The 21,997-nt window shown below is 40.2% G+C and overlaps 1 protein-coding gene across 6 annotated transcripts in view; it reads right to left on the bottom strand.

The window, feature by feature from the left end:
• Positions 1 to 21,997, bottom strand: part of DDIT4L (DNA damage inducible transcript 4 like) — a 65,486-nt gene that overhangs the window by 25,559 nt on the left and 17,930 nt on the right. For 2 of the 6 annotated variants that reach the window (XM_089526072.1, XM_089526073.1), the window contains exons 2-3: positions 6,919 to 7,061; positions 3,796 to 4,052 (exon numbers count right to left, since the gene is read on the bottom strand). In XM_089526072.1, coding sequence (XP_089382198.1) covers positions 3,796 to 4,052; positions 6,919 to 7,006 — 345 coding nt within the window. In that variant the 5' untranslated portion in view covers positions 7,007 to 7,061. Of the gene's footprint in view, positions 1 to 762; positions 4,053 to 6,918; positions 7,062 to 7,764; positions 8,166 to 8,196; positions 8,265 to 9,759; positions 9,879 to 21,997 lie in introns of those variants that run through there. The other 4 variants (XM_089526070.1, XM_089526071.1, XM_089526069.1 and 1 more) reach the window with 4 other exon arrangements.

Raw genomic sequence — 21,997 nt, 5'->3', positions numbered from 1 at the left:
CAATGCAAGGAACAACATTTCACAACTTCAAAACAGTCAAAACGATTCTGATTCTGTGCAAATCCAAAACATACACACATAATGCACCCATACTAAGGCAACTATTTATTACCCATTGGTTAAAAGCAGTCAAGTGCAACACTAGTTTACAATGGTCCTATTTCAACAAGACAGAGCTTAAACTACTAAGTAGATAAAAGTGTGCCGGTCTCTATTCCAATAGCAGCTGTATAATTTAATCTTATGAAACTGCACAGAGACCATGGACATCCGTTTCCATCCGACTCCTCATTCATCTGTTTTGTACTTTACCTGCTTTTTTTAGTGTCATGCATATGGCACCAGAGTAACTCAAGTACTCATTAAATCAATAAACTGGAACATTTGCCATGTAACTATCAGTTTGAAGTCAAAGGCTTTCATGGCCAGCATCCATAGTTTTTTGTGGGTTTTTCAAGCTACTTGGCCATGTTCTAGAAGATTTTCTTCCTGACATTTCGCCAGCATCTGTGGCTGGCATCACTCTGAAGATGCCAGCCACAGATGTTGGTGAAACATCAGGAAGAAAATCTTCTAGAACATGGCCACATAGCCAAAAAAACCCCCACAAAAAACTATATCAGTTTATCTCCTATAAAGACTCTAAAAGAAAGTCAGGAGCATCACCTTCTAGGACTGCTATTTTTTTCTTTCTTCTTGCACATAGGACATGATACAAAATGAGCACATATGAACAAAAAAAACAAACAAACAAAAAAAAAAACAAGGCATGACATTATAGCAGTTTCTTCTTGTTTCCACATCTCCATGGCTATACATGGTTCAGGACAAAGCTGTGGATGGTTAGGCCTTCTATGTTTTTGACTTCATAATCCCTTAACATTGGCCATGCTGGCCTGGGCTTCTGGAAACTGAGGTCTAAAACATCTGGTGATTCAGACATTCCCCACTCCTATGTTAGGATCTGGTCCCTTATTGGCTGCTTTTCTGACATTTGTTAATATTGATCATTTGTACCAGCACATGAAGCTTAGATCTTAATGCTGTAAAGTACAAGATCACTGAATTAAGAGGTATTTAAAAGAACCTATAACAATAACATCTAAGTGGATGCTGGCTACCCATGCCAACTTAGTGGGTTTCTAATACGGCAACCATGGGCAACTAAGAAGGAGGAGAGAAGCCAGCAGAAGACCTGGAGTGATCAAGCTGAAAGAAAGCCTCTCTCACCCTCATGTTTTAAAAGGTTATAAGCCTTTCAAAGACAAAGATTATTGCCCTAACACTGTTCACCCCCTGAGAGAAAGGGTAAGATGTGGTACGAAGACCCATACAGAATTTGCTCCTGAGATTATGAAAATTTATCTCATCCTTATAGGCCTGTCTCTGCAGTACACATGGGTGAGGAAAAAACTAGGAAAGGATTGGATGTTCTACTGGTCTTTCGGGCTCTTTAGCTGTGGAATATTAAAACGAAAAAGAGCTTAGTCATAAAATGCTAAGAGGGAACAAAATCATGAGGATTGGGTGAGTTCTTTTATGTAGCAGATTTATGAGAGATGCTATGGCATTTATCTAAGTAGTGATGCAGTTATTTAACACTGTCTCCTACACTATTTACAGGATTACATCACATCAATTGGATCTTCAGTTTTCAGACAATTACTAAGAGCTTGGAAGAACCTACAGAACCCTTCCCCAGCCATCATGGATAGTGGACATGCTGGCTGGCTGGTCTTGAGAACTGTTACCCCAAACAACTCTGAGCAATTGCTTCATCAACTATCTTTTTAGAGGCCACTGATAAGCACGAAAACCCTAGAAAAGGGATTGTGTGGATAGTTATTTCAACAGGTTGGGGGGTAGGGTCAAAGGAGAGCAATATTCTTATTTTTAAAAATGGAGCTGAGGCAGATCAACCATACTCTGTGAGCATAACCAGTATATATCCTACTAGGTTTAATGCAGAATAACTGTTATTTGACATCATGCAGTATATAGACTTAACCACCACATGTCAGAGGGGCCAATTCACCTGGAAGACAACCTGATCTCAATCTAAGGCATTTATATGACACTCAGAGTTTATGCAAACTGTTACTAGGCCAGAAAGAGTAGCAGAATTACCTTGCATAGCAAAGAAACTCTTTATCAAAACTTTAATATTAGTTAGCATCTTCCCAAGAACATCTGTTATCGCTGTCTATTAGATAGCACCACGACTGCTTCAAGTAACAGCTGGAAACATCATTCCTGTTACGTTGCCATACATACTCAGATGGACACTGGGTTATTTCCTAGTGGCTGTTCTTAAAAAATAAAATCCAGCCTTAGAATAACCTTAGCCTTAGAAGGCAGAATAAGGGGTCATTCTCAATGGCAAGATGAATCGGTTTGAGATTCGCTCCTGCCCCTGTTTCGAAAGCGATTTCAAAAGACCCCTAGTTCTCATTATGAAAGGGGTTTGTTTCCTTACCCTGTGTGATTGCTTTTTTAAGGCGATTGTGGTTCCCACTGGCAGCACCACTTTAAACTCAATCATCTGATGTTAGCCTGGCTTGGAAATGGGGGGGGGGGTTGGAGGCTGAGAGAGTGTGTTCTGAGGCTGAGATAGTGTGACCAGGAGGATAGCAATGGAGCAAGGCAAGGCAGGGGAGCGGAGAAGAGGAGGAGGATGAGATGGAGGCAAGGCTGGGAAGGGATCTTGGGGGCCAGGAAAGGGACATTGCCAGGCCGGCAAGGGAGAAGAGGAGGAGGAGGAGGACAGAAATGAAGGGTATCGGGACCCAGGGAGGCCTGTGAGAAAGAGGACAGGGCATGTTTTCTTTTTGTTATTGTTGTTGTAAATACATTTAAGCGCTTAAGCGACAGAGTGGTTTTGCACCTTTGCAAGTAGTTGCTAAACCATTCTGTCGCTTAAGCGCTTAGTTTTATAATTATTTTTTAAAAAGGAACCAAACATCACACCAATAATGACAAGACAGCACTGGGGGGTATGACATCTCCCAAAAAATGGGGAGAGATGTTAAACACCCCTCTTCCATCAGTTCTTCCCCTCCAGAATGCTGTGATTCCAATCTTTCATTCCCACTTGCTGGACAAGCTTTGGAATCGCATTCTTTCAAAAGAACCTCTTTTTCCTTTGCCTCGCTTCAGCATGACAGATTCGATCACATCGTGACAGGAACCAGTTTCAAATGGGAACTAGGGTCATTTAATTCGCTCAGCAATCTGATTCTATTTATAGTGGGAATGTGGCCTAATTTGGCTTTTGAAGGCATCAACTATGCAAAGATAACATTTTGTACAATTTCTAGCAATAAGCAGCAATCAGGTTGGCTAACAGGTTTGCCAAAGGGATGCTCACTGAGGAATGTTTCAAGTATTAGTAGCTGTGCTCTTTCCAATTCTACCTAGTACCAGCTAGCAGCATTGAGATTTTGCCAGCCTAGGGAGATATAAGTACATTGTGCAAAAGTCAGCATCATGTTCAAAAAATTAAGTCATATTCCTAAAGGCTTTAGGCTCAGTTATTAAAACTTGGGGGTTGATTGGTTGGTTGTTGTTTTAGCATTCTTCTACCACTGTCCCAATCAAAGAATATAATTTTTTCTTTATTAGCCGAAATCCAGGACTCAGGATCAGGGTACGCTTAGTGCTGGAAGTAAAGCAAGCTCTGGGGAAGAAATCCCTGAAACTAGGCCACGAACCATTGTCTTGTTTGAATACTAGTGTTAGCTCAAAAGTAGGAACAACAGTAGGGTCATAAACAATTTTATCCAGCTTTTTACATACATTTCCTGTTTCCAGGTTGACATGAATAATGCAGCCCCTTAAACCACAAGGCTCCGTTGAAGAGAGACGCAAGACATCCTGGGCTATCCTCCTGGTCAGTTTCTCAGGGACTAGAACCCTTGAGCAATGAAGTCTAGTCTGCTTGGATTTAGACAGGGAACGCTCCAGCATCCTCACTAGAATCTGACATGTCCGTTCCTCAAATACCATCTCATTAAAATTGGGTTCTGGCACTACATAATCCCAGTAGTCAAAGTCTATAAGGGATGAGAGAAGGAGAGAGATTCTCAATAACTCACATGGAGCCAGCCAGTAATTGTAATAGCAAATGATTACACATAGTAAAAAGCTATGCAACACACACACACACACACACACACACACACACACACACACACACACACACCTAAATTAGCTGCCAACAAGTATCACCTTGAATTCATGCAGCAATACAGTTTAATAAATTGCTTTTCCTAAATGGTTACAACAGAAGTTTAATGAAATGTGTTTTGATGGGAATGGGAACCTTCTGGCCCCTAGCAACATTTATTTATAAAAAACAGAAAAAGAAAATGTCAGCAGAAACACATATGCACTTGGAAGACGACACAGCGTACTCTTAGGAAGCAGGTGACCCAACTCTGTTTTCTCTGGGATTACATGCTGTCAAGGTGTCAAAAGGAATGCCAGATTACTTCATATAGATGCCCCCCAAAAAATAACCTTTTTACTGCTCTATGTTAAGGCAGGTCTGGCAAGAAGCATAAACTGATGGGATAAACTAATAATTTGTCACACGTCCTTTTATATATTGAAGAGAATTACATCACAACAGTTGCCAAGGTGACAACCTATACATTTTTCCTGGAAGTAAATCCTGTTGAATTGAGTGGGATTACATCGTAAGCAAAAGTCCCACCAGTAAAGTTGTTCTTTCTTGCCTGGAAGAGTTTTGCTCAAAATTTCACAGTAGAAGAATTCTTCCATTTATAGACAAATGATACCTTTTGCTTTGTGTATATCATTTTTCTGTGATGCCACCAAATAAGAAAATGATGATTTCCTTACAAATAGCATACAGCTATTAAGAAATTATTCTAAAACATATATGCATAGACTTTCCAATAAGAGTGTACACAGCAATAAAGAATTGGAGGGTCATGCTTTTTTTTTAGTGCAACCATGTGAATCATCACACTCATGCATTCTGGGTTTGTTATTCACGATATAGAACCACATTGATGTGCATCTCTGCAAGTTCTGTTGTTCATACATACAAGCATTTGAATAAAGATGGGGTCGACAGTGTGAATACATTCAGAAAATTTCAGGGCATGCAGAGTTTTATCCTGGGTCTATTCAGATTTGTTATTTACACTTCCAGAATCCTTTACCACTGACTATGCTTGCCAGGGCTGATGGGCACGGAAGTCCAGCAACATCTGGGGCTGCACAATTCCCACCCCTGGTTATAACTAACATGTCCTGTTAATCTGGGTAGGATTAATATTGGATATAAAGTAGCTCCCACCTTTTGACAATGGACAAAGTGAAGAAACCTTTGATGTATAATTGGGAGAACAAGCCTTGGACCATTAAAGTCTAAGAAACATTTTCTTCCCTTAAATGCAATCTAAGAATCAAAATGTGCTCTGTCAGTTCTACCTCTCCTCACTGTAATACTCCCACAAATTATTTCAATCTGTTATGGATCTCTTCCATTTATCCCAAACCTCAGGGAATCGAGCTGGAAAAAAGCTATGAAAGCTATCACCTGTTGGGTACAGAATGATAACCTTATATGTTGAGACTGAGGGAAGACATCCACCTCCATGTAACATCTACTAAACTGGAAAACTTGGAATGACATAGAACAGGTCCTTCCTTCTGCTACTGACACAATTATAAAACTCACTGAGCTCCTTTTAAGATTTCCTATAATAAGTCAGAAATGACTTGAAGACACACAACAACAATAAATAATGTGTGACTGAGTTGGAAAAGGGTATATGTAGAACATGAAGCAAATCTATTAGTAAAATGTTTTCTTTTTAAAAGAAGCCTTTCTCAAAATCCATGCCCTGAAACATTTAACTCCTGATTTCATATTATGGGTAACAAACAGCAATCTTTTAGATGGAGAAGTGGAATAACAATGGAACTTGCTTCCATGGCATGCTAGATTGTCTCTCCCTTACTTCTCTCTTTCTTCATTTTTAACACCTCTGCCCAATGAAGAGGCCAGTGGAGCTTCAAATGCTTGCAACATTTGTGCATCATGGTTGTCTCAATAAAGGTATCACTGCTTTGTGGATTTTGGATGATATTGTATTTCTCTCCTTCTGATAGCAAATATCTTTTTTATTTAGGAAGGATTCAGCTGGCTGCCTTTAATATGAGAGGGTTGTACATAGTAAAAATGATTTTACATAGTTTTATTTCAGCATTCAGCCTTCACACAATAGCTTACATGTTGATTAATTGGTTTTCAATGTTTAATAATTTTTGAAGCTATATTTTGTTTTAATTAATCTTGTAAACCCCTCTTGCACTGCGAGAAAAGTGAAACATTAAACAAACTTTGCTGGATTAAAAGAAAGAAAGAGAGAGATTAAAAAGTGTCTGGCCTAAAAAACTTGTTTTTTAAGCTTTGTATCTACATTTTAATGCTTTTGTATTGTTTTTAACTTTGAACTGTTTTAAATTATTTGTTAACTGCCTTGAATCCCTACAGCAGGAGGAAGGTGGGATATACATAAATAAAATAATCATAATAAAAACTGTCAGAAATGCTTGCAGCCAACTCTTTATTCATATATTGGAGAGTTACAGTAAATTAGCAGTATAGAAATGTACTTGCTATTGCTAAAGGGCAACAATGGTGGTTACTGCTAAACACAGTAATGGTTATTTTGGAGCAGTTGTTCCCAAACTCTGGCCTTCCAGGTGTTTTGGACTTCAGCTCCCAGAATCCCAGACCATTGGCCAACATGGCTGAGACTGCTGGGAGCCAAAAGACCAAAAACCTCAAGGACCAGAGTTTGGGAATCACTGTTTTACAGTCTAACAAAACTTGGATTACCTTTCAGTAAGGAAAAGCCTCCAGTCGTCATAACCACTTACCTGTTATGGCTGCATGCTGGAAACGCTGCTGTATCAATTCAGAGATGCATGCAGAGTTTTTATTGTTTAAACTGCTGGTTGCAACCATTCTGAAAAAGAGCTGCCCTCTCCACCAATTATATCACTTTATCTTTCCTGGTTCACTGCAAGAAAGCAAATTAAAAGACTGTCAGTAGCAGCTGAAGCACAAATAAATAAATAAATAAGTCACCATTCAGTTACAACAAGAAAGGAGGCAGCAGGCAAAAAGGCAGGATTTTCTGGACTCAATCCTATGACTCAGAAGTAAATCCCCACTGACTTCAGTTAGGGCTGATTCCCAGGTAAGCAGGTATAAGATTGCAGCCGTTGAATGATTGACAGTCCAGGTGGAAGGAGGAAAACACATGAAGATTTAAAAGAAAACTATACCTTTAAAAAGTTAAAGTTGGAAAGTTGGAAACTCCTCTAAACCTTTTTTTTTTTTGGGGGGGGGGGTTAGAAACAAAACAAAAAGATTAATTATGAAGATTTAAAAGAAAATCAAACATTTGTCAAGTTAAATTTGGACAGTAGAGTCAAATCCCTCCAAAGTTTATTTTGGCTTTAGAAACAACAGCAGCAGCCCTACAATCCAACTGGAAAAGCATAATACCAACACTACTCCTTAGCTATTAATTAGAAAGTTTTAAAAGAAAATCAAACCTTTTTAAAAGTTAAAGTTTGGAAAGCAGACTCAAACTCCTCGAAAGCTTTTTTAATAAATATTTTTTTAAATTAAAAAAAGTCCTACAATCTGATTGGAAAGACATAATAACAACGGTTCTTGTTATCTATTAATTAGAAAGTTTTAAAAGAAAATCAAACCTTTTAAAAATGTTAACGTTGGAAAAGTAGACTCCAACTCCTCCAAAGCTTGTTTGCTTGTTTTGGATTTAGAAACAAAAGCAACCCTACAATCCGATTGGAATCACATAATAATCACCATGCTACAATTTAACTATTAATTAACAAACACACTCATTCAAAGGCAACAACTGATCTCACCTGCCAAAAGAGAGAGAGAGAGAGAGAGAGAGAGAGAAAGGTAAAAGTGCATGGATTTTTAACTTGCTAGAAAAAGAACTTCTGAAAAAAAAATACCCTGGAAAAATAAAAATGACAATGAAAATAAAAAAGCCTTACTAAAAAAATTCATAAAAAAAAGTTTGGAAAAAACTTTCAAAAGGGTAAAAAAAAGTCTACTTAAGTTGACTTCAACATAAACATGCACCCATACTTCCACGACAAACTACCCACCAGTTTACTACGACAGTAATTGATAGAAATATATATATATAGTCCTCCCCTCTGCCTCCTTAAATCCAGGGAGGCAATGTGACACTTTGCAAAGGAGACCCTTCTTATTGGCTGATCTTTTAAAGTGATTTTTGCAAAGCAGAGGGGAAAAAAAATCTGAGCTCCTGTTACACATCTCCAGACAGTGGAAAGGGTGGGTGTGAATGTCAGAAAACTACCAGACTGCAGGCTGTATCTGCACTGCAGAAATAATCCAGTTTGACACCCCTTTAACTGCCCTTGCTCAAGGCTAGGGAATCCTGGGGACTGTAGCTTGTTGTGACAGCAGAGCCCTGAACTTGAATTAGGAAAGCATGAAAACAATATCCTCCCCATCCAATCCTCTCTGAACTCTAGTTGACTACTTTTCTATCCAGATTCTGTTTGGTTGATTATATAACATATGATATGTGAAGCTGATTGAAATTTAACCAGTCCTCACCAATATGTTTAATGCAGAAGCAGCTACCAAAGCACCACTGCATGGAGTAAGGACTGGGAAAGACCTAATATTTATCCCAGTCCTGGTGTGATTCACTCTTTCTGGATGCCAGCCCAAACTAGGATATACAGAGAACAGCCAGAACATCTGGCCCCTGTGTGTGATATTACTTGCAAGAATGCAAGGTGCACTTTTTGCTATGAAAAATAACAGCCTAGTACAACGCTTGAGTGTTGTACTAGGGTACAAAACACACAGCAGCAACAATCCAGATTGAGACCACTTTAACTATCCTGGCTCAATGTTAGGGAATTCTGGGAACTGTAGTTTTGTGAGACATTTAGCCTTCTGTCAAAGAGCTCTGGTGCCATGATAAACTACAATTCCGAGGATTCCCTAGCACTGAACCAGGGCAGTTAAAGTGGTCTCATGCTGAATTATTTTGGTAGTGTGTTTTGGACCTACTAGGACTCAAGGGTTCAAATTCATGCTCAGCCATGGAAACTGAATAGGTAACTTTGGGCAAGTCACACTTGCTCAGCCTAAGAAGACGGCAATGGCAAACCTCTGAACAAAACTTGCCAAGAAATCCCTATGGAGTTTATCATGCAGAACGAATCCTGTGCAGAAACTAGATTTAAAGCTTTTGCAGGTTGTTTTTCACATGATGTTAACTTGAACAGAAAGTAGAATAAACCTGCAAATGTGGGTTGTTTTTCAGACAACATTTGCGTGAAAGAGAAATAACGCAAAAAATAACCCAAATGGAAAGCTGACAAAACCCGCTCCTTTTTACTTTTTGGGAAATTCTGTTTCCATTTGGACTATTTTCACATTTCTCTTTCCACCAACTCATCTGAAAGAGAACCTGCATTTGAGGGTGTTTAGTGGATTTTAAAATCCTGTTTCTGCATGGGATTTGCCTCTGTATGACTCTGTGTGATAAACTCCTATGATGGGGTGCTGTAAGTTGGAATCAAGTTGAAGGCATGTAAAAACAACAACAACAACAACAACAATATTTCCTGCAAACCCAACAACAAATATGAGATGAGAAATTATCTACACCAGTAGTTCTCTACCTTTGTACTTCGAGCCCCCAGAAAACCTAACCATACCCATGCTTATTAAGGTTTTTGGGAGTTGAGACCTGAGACATCTGGAGGACCAGAAGTTGAGACCCACTGCTACCCTGAGCAGATTCACCCCACCACTGACATCTAGCTTAGTTTGAGTGCAAGAAGGCATCGTAATAGCATGGGGCCACATGATTTGTCTTTAGAGGGACCAGAGTTCAGTAGCAGAGCACATGCATTCCACATAGAGTGTCCCAGATTTAATTCCTGACACCTCTGGTTTTGAAAAAAGGTCAGATAGCATGTGTCGGGGAAGAGCTCTGCCTACAACCCCAGAGAGAACTCTTACTGACTTGTTGTTGTGTTCTAGAAAGAGATACCACAAAATGGTAAACTGTCAAACTTTTTTCTTCTGAGCCGAGCACTGATATTATCTCATGGTTCCCATGTCAGTGGGGTAATGAATCTGTTTGGGCTTAAATTCACACTTTGAAGAAATTGAAAGACTGTGTTAATCTGGAAAATCAGTATGTAATGGGATCTTGTAGCACCTCTGAGACTAAGGAGATTTTCAGACAGGGAAATAAAGCTGGGAGTAAAAGGCATACTCCTGGCATAATCGCGCAATCACACTGAAGATTTTCAGACACATTGTACTCATCCAGGACTTATCCTGTGAAGATCCAGGAATGCTCCGGCAACTAAACCATTTCTCGGACTTCCCAGGAAAGAAGCTGGTAGCATAAACTTGTGTAGATTTGAGCCTGCTTCCCCAGAACCATATGGGAATTATGATTTATGACTAACATTAATACAAAAAAAATTGCTAAGGGTTCTGTACGGTGTGGTATGAGAGGAGGTCAGTGGGTAGGATGACACCATGAGCTACTGCACAGGGTGATGCCAATCCCAGTTATGCCACTGCCCCTCCCTAAACTGCAAATCCCAGGATCCCCTAGATCCGTGATGGCAAACCTTTTAGAGACTGAGTGGGCAAACTGAAAGGTTTTCCTGCACTAGGTGTCACCCGGTGCCGTGGGGCAGGACTTCCCCAGAGACAGTTGAAGGCCTGGGAGGGCAGGGGGTAGAGGAGGAACAGGTGCATGCCTGTTCTTCCCCCACCCGGCCTTCAACTGCCTCTCCGGAGACAGCAGAAGGCTCAGGATGGCAGAGAAGAGGCCTTCACCTGCCTCTCTGGAGACAACTGAAGGCCTCTGCATGCCCTCAAAAATGGCTTCATGTGCCATCTCTGGCACATGTGCGGTAGGTTCGCCACCATGGCACTAGGATATTGTCGTGGAACAAAGGTGGAATCATAGAACTGGAAACATGGCCTGGAAGCCATGCCCTAGGAGGAGTGGCCTAGGGAGCTGGGAATGTCTAGCCTGATGAAAAGAGGATTAAGAGAGGACATGATAGTCATATTGAAATATGTGAAGAGATGTCATATGGAAGAGAGAACAAGCTTGTTTTCCACAGCTCCAGAGACTAGGACAAGTATCAGTGGATTCAAATTACAGGAAAAGAGATTCCACCTAAATCTCAGGAGGAACTTCTTCATGGTCAGAGTTGTTCAACAGTGGAATATCTGCCTTGGAGTGTGGTGGAGTCTCCTTCTTTGGAGATTTTTAAACAGAGGACTGAAACCCATCTGCCAGGGTGCTTTGATTGTGAGTTCCTGCATGGCAGGGGGGTTGGACTGTATAGCCCTTGTGGTCCCTTCCAACTCTATGGTCCTATGATTCTAACTATAACTGTAGAACTATAGTGCAAAAATGATGGAAGCATCAGAGGCAGAAAAAGGACAGTCTGATAGTATGTGAGCTTGTCCAGAGTAGGTAGGAGGTTCAGGGGAGAAAGGAGGTATGTGCTATTTTGTAATAATAGCTAAGCTTGAAAAAATTACTTTTTGGACTACAGCTTCCAGAATCCCCAGCTAGTAAGACCACTGGTGCTGCAGTTACCATCAGCCAAGTGTCCAGTGAGTTCCAATGAAACATGGTTGTGGCAGAGTGAAAAGGCGTATTCACACACTGGAGATTATCAGATGGGGGACAAAACCTCCTTGTCCTGCCCTTTTCCCGTTCCCATAGCACGAATGCAAGAAGATTTTCATACGATGTTGCACTTATCCTGACATCATCCCATCCGGAATGCACAATTGACCGCAGTCACGTGAAAGACTTTCAAATGATGTCACGCAGATCCCATCATTGTTCCGTCATTGTTGTAGCATTCCCTGGCATTTTGCATCAACGGGAGTTTGTGTTAATGCAATGCTGTTTCAATGATGGAACGATAGCGCTGTGATCTGAAAGCCTTTTGTGACATTGCAGTCAAAACCAGGAAAAGGACAGGGTAGTGATCCTGTCCTTATCCCATCCCTGTGTGATAATCTTCACTGCAGAAATAAAGCAGTTTAACATCACTTTAAGTGCCATGATTTTATCCTACAGAATCCTGGGATTTGTAGCTTGGGGAGGCACCAGAGATCTCCGGCAGATCTCCACCTATTTACAAATCCCAGGATTCCACAGGACACAGCCATTACAGTTAAAGTGGTGTCAAACTGCTTTATTTCTGGAGGTTGCATCCCAAGTTTCTGGCTTACCAAAGGCTTGCCTGGGTAAATCACGTCAGGCTTGATTATGTACAGTTGAAATGAGGAAGTCATCATTTTTTAAAACTGATAAGCAATCCTGGGCTTTTAATGTCATCTCTTCTCTTCAACAGAGCTCCATTTACTGGCCAGTACTGTAGTTATTAATTAAAACTTCTCTGAGCCAGTTTGATCGCTGACTGGAACATCTCCAGGAGAATGCAAATGATTTGGTTGTGGCTCATTAGCCTGATGGATTAATGCTTATCAGGCAGCCATCTCGGCTGAACACTCTCCAATAGGGAAGAATAAGGGAGCTGCCTATGATACTGCCTTCATTATGCTTGCTTGGGTTGTCATGTAGGTCTATAGACTATTCCTCATAGTAAATAAGGAGTGGGTAACTGTCCAGGACAGAGCACTGCATTGGTCCTCTGCAGGATCACTTCTGAGGACTGCATCCTTGCATTCCTTCTCCTTTCTAAAAGATTTTTGTTTACTAAAAATTTGGCCATGGTTGGGGCAGTGGGGATTCTGGGATGCTTTAGGTGGAAGAGTGACCTTTATTTAACCAAGAAGTAAATCCGAAGTTCTAGTTGATTTCCAGGTAAGGAGTCTCGGGGCCTAAAATAGCTCAGGCAGGGTGACCAGATGTTACAATCCTAAAAGGTGGACAAGGCACCACAAAAGGTCAGACATTCAATAAAAATGTAGACTACAAAATAAAAGATAAAAACACTTATATAAATGTACATTCATGCTTCTCACTCATGTTCCAAATGTAGGACATTTTGAAATTCCTCCTGAGCAGAAGGTTGAAATGTAGAACATGTCCTAGAAAAGGAGGACACCTGGTCACCCAGAGCCCAGGGCTACTGTAAAATATGGTGAACTTGTTGCATAAATGTCTTAGAGGATTTGAGGGGCAAGGGGTCTCAAAAACAAACTCTGTGTGTGTGTTGGGGGGGGCGGGGCACAGTTTCTTTGCTCCTGTTCCATATTCTCCAACATTTCACAAGTGTAAACCAGGATACCTATGTCCAATAAAGGGCAACATCAGAAAGTATTCAAGATGGTTAAAGTTATAGATGAGGGAGAACACCCAAGCTAGGAGAGGCTGCATCAGTTTGCATTTGCCTGGGCCTACTTGGGAAGGGTAAGACTCTCCCCTCTCCTATTCTCACCCCCGGGTTAATTGAGTGCAAAATATTTTTGCACTTTCAATTTAGTTTACAGCAATTGAAGTAAGCTGAAGAATAAAGGTGAAAGTTAATAAAGAGGAGGAGAGTGAAACTGGGATATTTTAAAAAGGACCTGAAAATGGAATGACAAAGGATTAATCATAGAATCATAGAGTTGAAAGAGACCCCAGAGGTCATCCAGTCCAACCCCTGCCATGCAGGAATTCACAATCAAAGCATCCCCCAAATGATAGCCATCCAGCCTCTGTTTAAAGACCTCCAAAGAAGGAGACTCCACCATTCTCTGAGTGAGTGTGTTACACTGTCAGATATTTTGGTATGATGGCTGTTTTTATTTTTCTTCTTCAGCTTTACACTGAATTTTGATATAAGTAGTACATGATCTGTTCCGCAATCAGCACCTGGTCTAGTTTTGGCCACAAGAATAAGCTTCTCTATCTTCTGCTTCCGATTATATATAACTAACTTTTAGACTGATCAGCTGGTGATGTCCATGTGTATAGTCCCCTCTCTGGTTGTATTAAGCAGATATTTGCTATGAACAGATTGTTAGCTTTACTAAATTCTATCAGTCAGTCTCCTGCTTCATTTCTAATACCTAGTCTGAATCTTCCTACTGTTCTTGATTCTTCTTTATTACCAATTTTAGCATTCCAGTCATCTTTGATTAGCTTGCAATCCCATGTTGGTGTGTGGTCAGTTTCTTTTTGGACTTCTTCATAGAATCTTTCCATTTCTTCTTCATCTCCCTCTGTGGTTCGCTCATATACTTGGATTATAGTGCTTATAGGTTTTCCTTGAAGTCTTATTGACATGATTCGGTCTGGCTTTGCACTATATCCTTTAGCTGCTTTCACTATATCTCTCTGGACACAAGAACCAGCATATAATTTAGGTACCATCTTTGACACTATTTTCCAAATCCTCCAAATTTAGAATTTAGGCCAATTGTGACTATTCAAAGGATGGTTTTAGAGTTGACACCCCAATTACCTTATGATTCAGGTGGTTAATTTCAAACTTTTAAATTCTCTATATCCTTTAATTAATGGTCAGTGGGGCAGCTTTTACAATCTGCTTCTTATGTTTTCTTTTCTAATTTTATCTATATATTTCTCAACTTAAAATGATAAGGATAAACAAAGATACAACATGAAAGAGGATTAACCATGGAATTCAGAAACAGCCTGAGATAAAATCTATTAGAAATAAGGCCAGGTAAGAATTGCATTTCTATTTTTGCTAAATAAAATTGCCAGCATTCCCAAATGTCTTCAATGTCAGGATGGAAAGACCTTGAGATTTTAAAAAACAAATGTGGTTGAAATTGAAAATGACAATATTTCCCTCCAGCCTGTGATCTTTGAGTTTTTTATTCTTATGCTGTGGCTTTGAATTTTTGTGTATTCAAACTGCATTCATGCTAAATTTGGATTGCTACCACTTTTTTATTCCTCTAAGAGAGTCTTTATCTCTAACATCACTATGGTGGGCAGCCCTCTTTCTGCTAAAAATAGCTGTTGTGATTTGAACTTAACTGGTGCAAACAGAGGAGAATTCCATTTGAGGTTTTTTTTTTTTTTTTTTTGCTTTTTGGAAGATTTAACCAAAATTCACAAATTGCACATATGGGTCTCAATCCCCACAGACACTAAAGACAATACTAGAATTCAAAGATGCTTTGAAACAGTTCCCAGAAATGGCATCCCCTGGAACTCGATGGGAACGTAATGGGAACGCCTGGCGGCGACGGTGGCATTCCACTGTGCGGTAAAATAGCGTTCTGGGCCCCATCGATTGCCGTCACGCTCCGTGCTCACCCCCGTTAGAACACACCAGGGAACGTTTTAACCCCACTGCGATAATCTTCATAGCCATGCTAGTCTTGAATGTCAGTAAGCAAAGGAATTTTGTAGCACCTTTGAGACTAAGAAGCTTATTGCACACATTTTGCTTGGTCGGAAAACTTCCGACCCAAACATTTAATGCTCCTCAGCACTGAATGGGGATGGCTTGGCGCGGCGGAATGAAATGGGGCCATTTTGAGGACAATTTGCTGTGCGATAAAATCCGTTTTTTCCTGGTCACACGTGGTCCTGAGAGTCCCCTTCCCGTTCCCATAGCAGGGAAAATAATGTGTACAATAAGCTTCTAACTGAAAGAAAGAAGCTGGTAGCATGAACTTTTGTAGACTTGATTCTATTTCCTCAGATGCATGGGGTGGAGTGGAGGATCCAGGGACAGACCTATGTAAGCAGGCTGTGTGTGAGAATGGCAATAGAAATGCAAACATTTCTAGGTAAGGGTTTAGATGACAGGTTTAGTTCTTTCTAACTATGGTCATCAGTGACAAAGGCAGGAGAAAGAATGTTGCCTAAAGCCAAGGTAAGTAGATGACCAACGAATATTCGAATGTTGTGTAGGAACCAGAAAGGAGATGTGATGAACTCACCAAGAGAGCCCTCATGAAGCTAGGGGATAGCTAATGTTACAATGTGTGCAGGACCTTACAGTTGCCCATTGTATGTGGTGCTGGTAATATGACTGCCATTTTGTAACCCCATTTACCACAGGAGTCAAAGCCAGCCAAGCTACTTTGACACAATAGGGAGCCTCACACACTTTTCTCTGATGACAGACAGAGCAACAAACTGATAATAAATGTCTCAATAAAAGAAGCCATGGCACTGAATTTGCAATACCTGATCAGTGCTGTTCATAGTAGAATCTGCTGGAAGTCTCTCATTCTCAGTGGTATGAAACATTGAAGCTGCCTTGATGGCACATAACAACAAAATAACAAAATTAAATTACTAACAATTCCAAATTTGAAGCTGCTTGTTTACTCTGCCTAATGGTAGGGCCAGCCCTGTGATCTGGCATAGAATAGAAAAGAGCATGGGGGGTGGGGGGATCCCATGCCCAACATTGCTTCTGTAGGAACACATGCCCTTATATCATGACACTGAATTCAGGCAAATATATTTCATACGGTAAGATCTCTATGGCAACCATTCCCCAGCTCAGAAACAAACAGCAGCTGGGATTGTGATCAAAGCTACATGTTTTCTAACTCGATTGGTTGCAGACTGTAATTCACTGGGTTTCACATCTTGACATCACAATGTGATCAAAATGAAGAAATGCCTGAACAGGATGTCAGGAATTATCATAACCAATACGACCTCCAAGGAAAGCCTGAACTCCCTTTTTCCCTGTGAAGCAGGGATGTAGCCAGGGGTTCTTGGGGTCCGGACCCCCCCTTTCATTAGAAAAATGAATGGTGCATGCTGCTGCGCCGCCACGCCCAAGCCCCATTATAATGGTGGCACTTAGTTTGGATCCCCCCCCCTTCCTAAAATCCTGGCTACGTCCCTGTGTGAAGCAATAAATAAAAAACTGCAATAAAAAAGAGGACAAGTGAGCTGAATTGTCTATTATTTCTTATGGAGTGGTTACATGTGTGCTTAAAATGGACTGGGTTAATTACACACCAGTAGAGCTTTCCCTGGATTGTACAACTTCAGGTGCAGGTGTGGAACTGTATATGCCTGTTCTTCTAGGGACAGGAGAGCATGTCTGCATGTGTGTGCATAGGGTGGCTTCAAGTCATTTTAACCCTAAAGCAAACCTATCATAGGAGTTTATCACAAGGAGGGCAAATTGGTAAAATCCCATGCAGAAACGGGATTTTAAAATTCTGGTGTTGTTTGTCAGATGCATTGGCATGAAAGAGAAATAATGCAAAAATAATCCAAACAGAAAGCTCCTTTGTACTTTCAGAATTTAGCAAAAGTAAATAGAAGCTGGTTTTGATGACTCTGCATTTGCGTTATTTTCGTGTTATTTCGCTTTCATGCAAGCATTGTCTGAAAAACATCCTGCAAATGTGAATTTTTCCAACTTTCTGTTCAGGTTAATTCCAACTGTCATCTGAAAAACAACCACAAATGTGGGTTATTATCAGTTTAAATTTCGTTTTTGCACGGGATTCATTCCGTGTGATAAATTCCATAGGGTTTTTTTGGTATGTTTTGTCAGAGGGACTTTTGCCAGTGCCATCTTCTGAGGCTGAGAGTGTGTGACTTGCCCAAGGTCACCCAGTGGGTTTCATGGCTGAGCTAAGAATTGAACCCTGGTCTCTAAAGCCATACTCCAACACTCATTCCACTATACCATGCTGACTCATGTTTCTTCATACAAAACTAAAGGTACAATAAGGGGAAAAAATTGGCAGAATGTTTTTTACAAATGTGCAATGAATTTTTTTCTTTCCGGAGAGATTTCATTTTCCCCATGAGAGAACCCATTCAAAAATGACACTGTTCAACAGAGAAGTTCCACTTGATTGTGTTGATTATCTAATTTAGCAGCTAGATTCTGCCCTGTAAATATGTTTAATGTGACAGTCAGAAAAAGAATTGACAGAGACCTTTGAGTTATTTAGACTAATGGGTGCATTTGGTGAGGATGTAGGGGGAAAGCTGGCTGCTCCCAGGCTGTGGAATTCCCTCCCACAGAAGGCTCAATTGGCCTCCTATCAGCTCTCTTTCCACCAACAGGGATAGACCTTTTTATTTAGGCAGGTCTTTGGCTCTTAATTTACGACTTTACTGCATGAGCTAAAAAAGCAGAATTTTAATAGGATAAAATCATCTTTGATCAGTACTTATCACAAAACATCATGTCCATCCTGCGGCTGCCTTGCATTCCATTTGCTACTGTATTAACAATGACAGGTAAAACCTGTCAATAGGGTCTCAGTCTCAATGCTATCCCTATTGCACTACTTGAGCTTTTCTAGTAAAGATTTCTAAGTAGGTTACCAAACCTGGAACCACTTAGGATGGGGCCACGGCTGTTAAAAAGATATCAAAGAGCTATGATTGTACAGTGTGGACACATCCATGGATGCAGGTTGGAACAATCCTTATCATCATCTATTGGAAAATGCTTGGACCAATGAAATGAATGGGAGTTAATGGATGGAAAATTTATGGCCACTTCCTTAAAAATGACATGATGTCAATCACACTGCCTCAGGGCAGCTGATCATACTTTAGCCAGATGGCAATTCTCATTGGGTAGATCCAGTGTAACCTTGAAATAGAAATAGAAGGAAAGAAATAGTAAAAGAGTTTCTCCACCTTGGATCAAATATTTGTCAGAATGGGGGCTGCAGTCAAGAAATCAGAAGAAGACTAAGAATAGGGAGGGCAGCTATGAAAGAGCTAGAAAAGGTCCTAAAGAACAAAGAAATACAACTAAGCACAAAAGTCAGAATCGTAGAAGCAATAGTGTTCCCCATTGCCATGTATGGATGCAAGAGCTGGACAATTAAGAAGATGGATAAAAAGAAAATAAATTCATTTGAGATGTGGTGCCAAAGAAGAGCGCTGAGGATATTGTGGACAGGCAAACAACAGCAACAAATAAATGGGTCCTAGAACACAGATCAGGCCTGAGAGTGCCCCAGATACCAAGATGATTAAATGGAGGCTGTCATATTTTGGCCATATCATGAGAAGACATGACTCATTAGAAAAGATCATAATGCTAGGTGGAGGAAAAGAATGAGGACTGGAACAGACAGGCAAGAAGGGGCAATTTGAAGCCGCCACTTCCAAAACAGATTGGGGCTGTGGCAGCCACCCACTGAGGCCCCAATCTTCCTTGAAGCCAACCCAAAAAGGAGTGGAAAAGATCTCCTTTTTGACCGACTTCTAGGTGGCTTCAGGATAGCTTTGGAACATGCGGCATCTAAACGCCGTGCTCCGAAGCCACTCATATAGCAGCTTTAAAGGGCCATCTGTTCTAGCCCTAAGAGAGGACCATACACTAGGTGGCTGGACTCCATTAAGGAGGCCATGGGTATAAATCTGCAAGAACTGAGGACAGTAGTGGAGGACAGGGAGGCCACAGGACAGCCATGAATTGAGATCGATTCAAGGGTGGTTAACAACAACAACAACAACAAAGATTCAGAGTAGACCTAAAATATTTTGTTTGTTTAAATGTTTCAAGACTGGCAAGAGGCATCATCTTCCACAGACCCTGAGAATAGTAAGATAGTGTAGGGACTGGGGGCTCATACAAACTACAGAATTATAACACTATTATTCCACTTTAACTGCCATGGTTCTATCCTATGGGATCCTGGGATTGGCAGTTTAGGGAGGGACATTTAGAATTCTCAGCTTCATCAGATTACCCATGATTCCATAGACAGAACCATGGCAGTTAAAGTGGAATGATAGAACGATCATTCTGTAGTGTGATTGGGCCCCAGGCCATATTATATTCAACCTTCTATATTCAATCTTCCACTCAGTAGCTCTCAAAGTCTGTTCCATGCAAGAAGCTTAGCCATTATCTACAGTCCCCCATCATGCTGAGTAAATTTCATTATACAGCTTGGTTACTTTATACATCCTGCTGGGCTTTGCAGGGATTTCTGTGCTGTTCACTGGGTCAAGGCATGCTCCAACTTTTCTTCACGTAGCATCATTGTACTTCTGTCCAAAATGCATTATTACGTAACCAGTTTTTAAAAAATGTTTTTGCTTTAATCAACCTTTCACGAGATTACATAATCAAATTTTCACAACTTTGGATAACTGGAGGTTGTGGAGCAAAAGATACGAGTTCTTCTTTAACCAGCTGTGCTCTTAACAATGTTTGCATTTCAATCATGGCCCTAGCTTTACATTCCAGTGTGCATTTGTGTTGCAAGCATCTATTCTCCAACCAAGTGACCTCTGTGTCCTTGCATTAAATATCCTAGAGTTTCAACCCTGATCAGAGATAAAAATCTGAGATTCAGGGGAACACAGGCTGCATGAAACATGCAGTAGGCTTCCGTTACTTCAATAATAAGACAAATTTAAAAACAGCTTGTAACAGACTATGGAAGTCTTGTTTAGAATGGGGGGAAAGGTATGATGCAATCACAAACCCTTTCCATGCATTTAGAAACTATGAGGCTGGACAGACTGGTCTTGGGACCGAGTGGGGGCATGATTTTCAACCAGATCTTCACTCTGTATATATAAATACATTTAGGTTGTGTGTATAGTATTGTAATTTGAAGGTATAATTTTAATTTTGGTAGTTGTTTATGTCACAACTAATAGCATTATATTCAGTGATATATGGGAATTATGATTTATGAGTAACATTAGTGCAAAAAGCATTACTAAGGATTATGTATGGTGTGGAATGGGAGAAGGTAAATGAGGTGGTAATGGTGACACCATGAGTTACCGCACCAGGTGAGACTAACCCTAGTGACACCACTATTGAGATCCGATGTGATGAAAGCAGCTCTGTAAAGCATGGTTATTATTATTACAGCATGATCTCTGGATTATTGGCATTGCAGATGAAAGTAAGTATTTCTGTGCCCATTTGGATCCTCACTTTTTTTCACCAAGAAAACTACTGCCTATATAATTTATGCAAATCTAGTCAGTTCCTGTTACTGCATTTCAATTATTTTACTTTTTGAATTAATTTTGGCATCATTCATTATGCTTCTGATAGCTATGGGAAAGACAGAAGACTATATAATAGACTATATGCAGACACAGATGTTGGTCATCTAGTTACGATCTTCCCACTATTCTGACATGTACTGTATTTTTGTTTACCTAACAACACCAAAGCAGAAGCAAAAATAATCTCAGTATTTGCACCCATCTTTACAAAGTAATATATACTATACACACATTTCATGCAAATCTAAATCTTGCTTGTCCTCTTTTTAAGGGACAATTTATTAATGTAACTCTAAATACTCTGTGTCTGTGTTGTAACTCTAATGTGTGCTACAGCAGACAAGACTCTTATCTAGGCAATACTATTACTTGAATAAAAGTCACTGTTCAGTTAAGATCTTCTATCTGCTTAATTTCTGACTCTAAGGACAGAGTTTCTGGGAATTGTACTCAATTTATATTTATTTTATTTACAATATTTCTATCCCACTCCATATTGTAAGATCTCTGGGTGGCTTACAGTGAAAGCAGCTGAACAATTTAAAATGTTGGACATTAAAATTTAAAACAAAACATAATTTAAACATTCTAAAACATATTAAACAATTGCACATTTTAAAAACCTGAAGTTAAAGCAATATAAAACCATAGATGTGTACACACATATTGGGTAAAATCATTAGTCTCCAAAGGCTTTTATAAAAATCCAGGTTTTAAGTTGGCACTGGAATGTGACCAACATTAGAGCCAGTCATATTTCACAACCAGCTGCCATGGCTCAGAAGGCCCTCTCCTCTGTCCTCACACAATATATTGCCCCAACTGGTGGGACAGATATAGGGTTGTCAGAGCTCTAGCCCTAAATCTCCCATTTTCATGGTTATCTTCAGATAGGAGACGAGGGTGTGAATTCTGAAGTTTTGGTGCACTCAGCTCCAGATAAGAAG

This window comes from Sceloporus occidentalis, unplaced genomic scaffold (genome assembly GCF_023333645.1).
Source record: "Sceloporus occidentalis isolate IW3139 unplaced genomic scaffold, rSceOcc1.0.p SCAF_5, whole genome shotgun sequence".
In the NCBI taxonomy this organism is placed as follows: domain Eukaryota; kingdom Metazoa; phylum Chordata; class Lepidosauria; order Squamata; family Phrynosomatidae; genus Sceloporus; species Sceloporus occidentalis.
The sequence above is the reverse complement of the archived record's forward strand: the minus strand, read 5'-3'. Positions and strand labels throughout refer to the sequence as shown.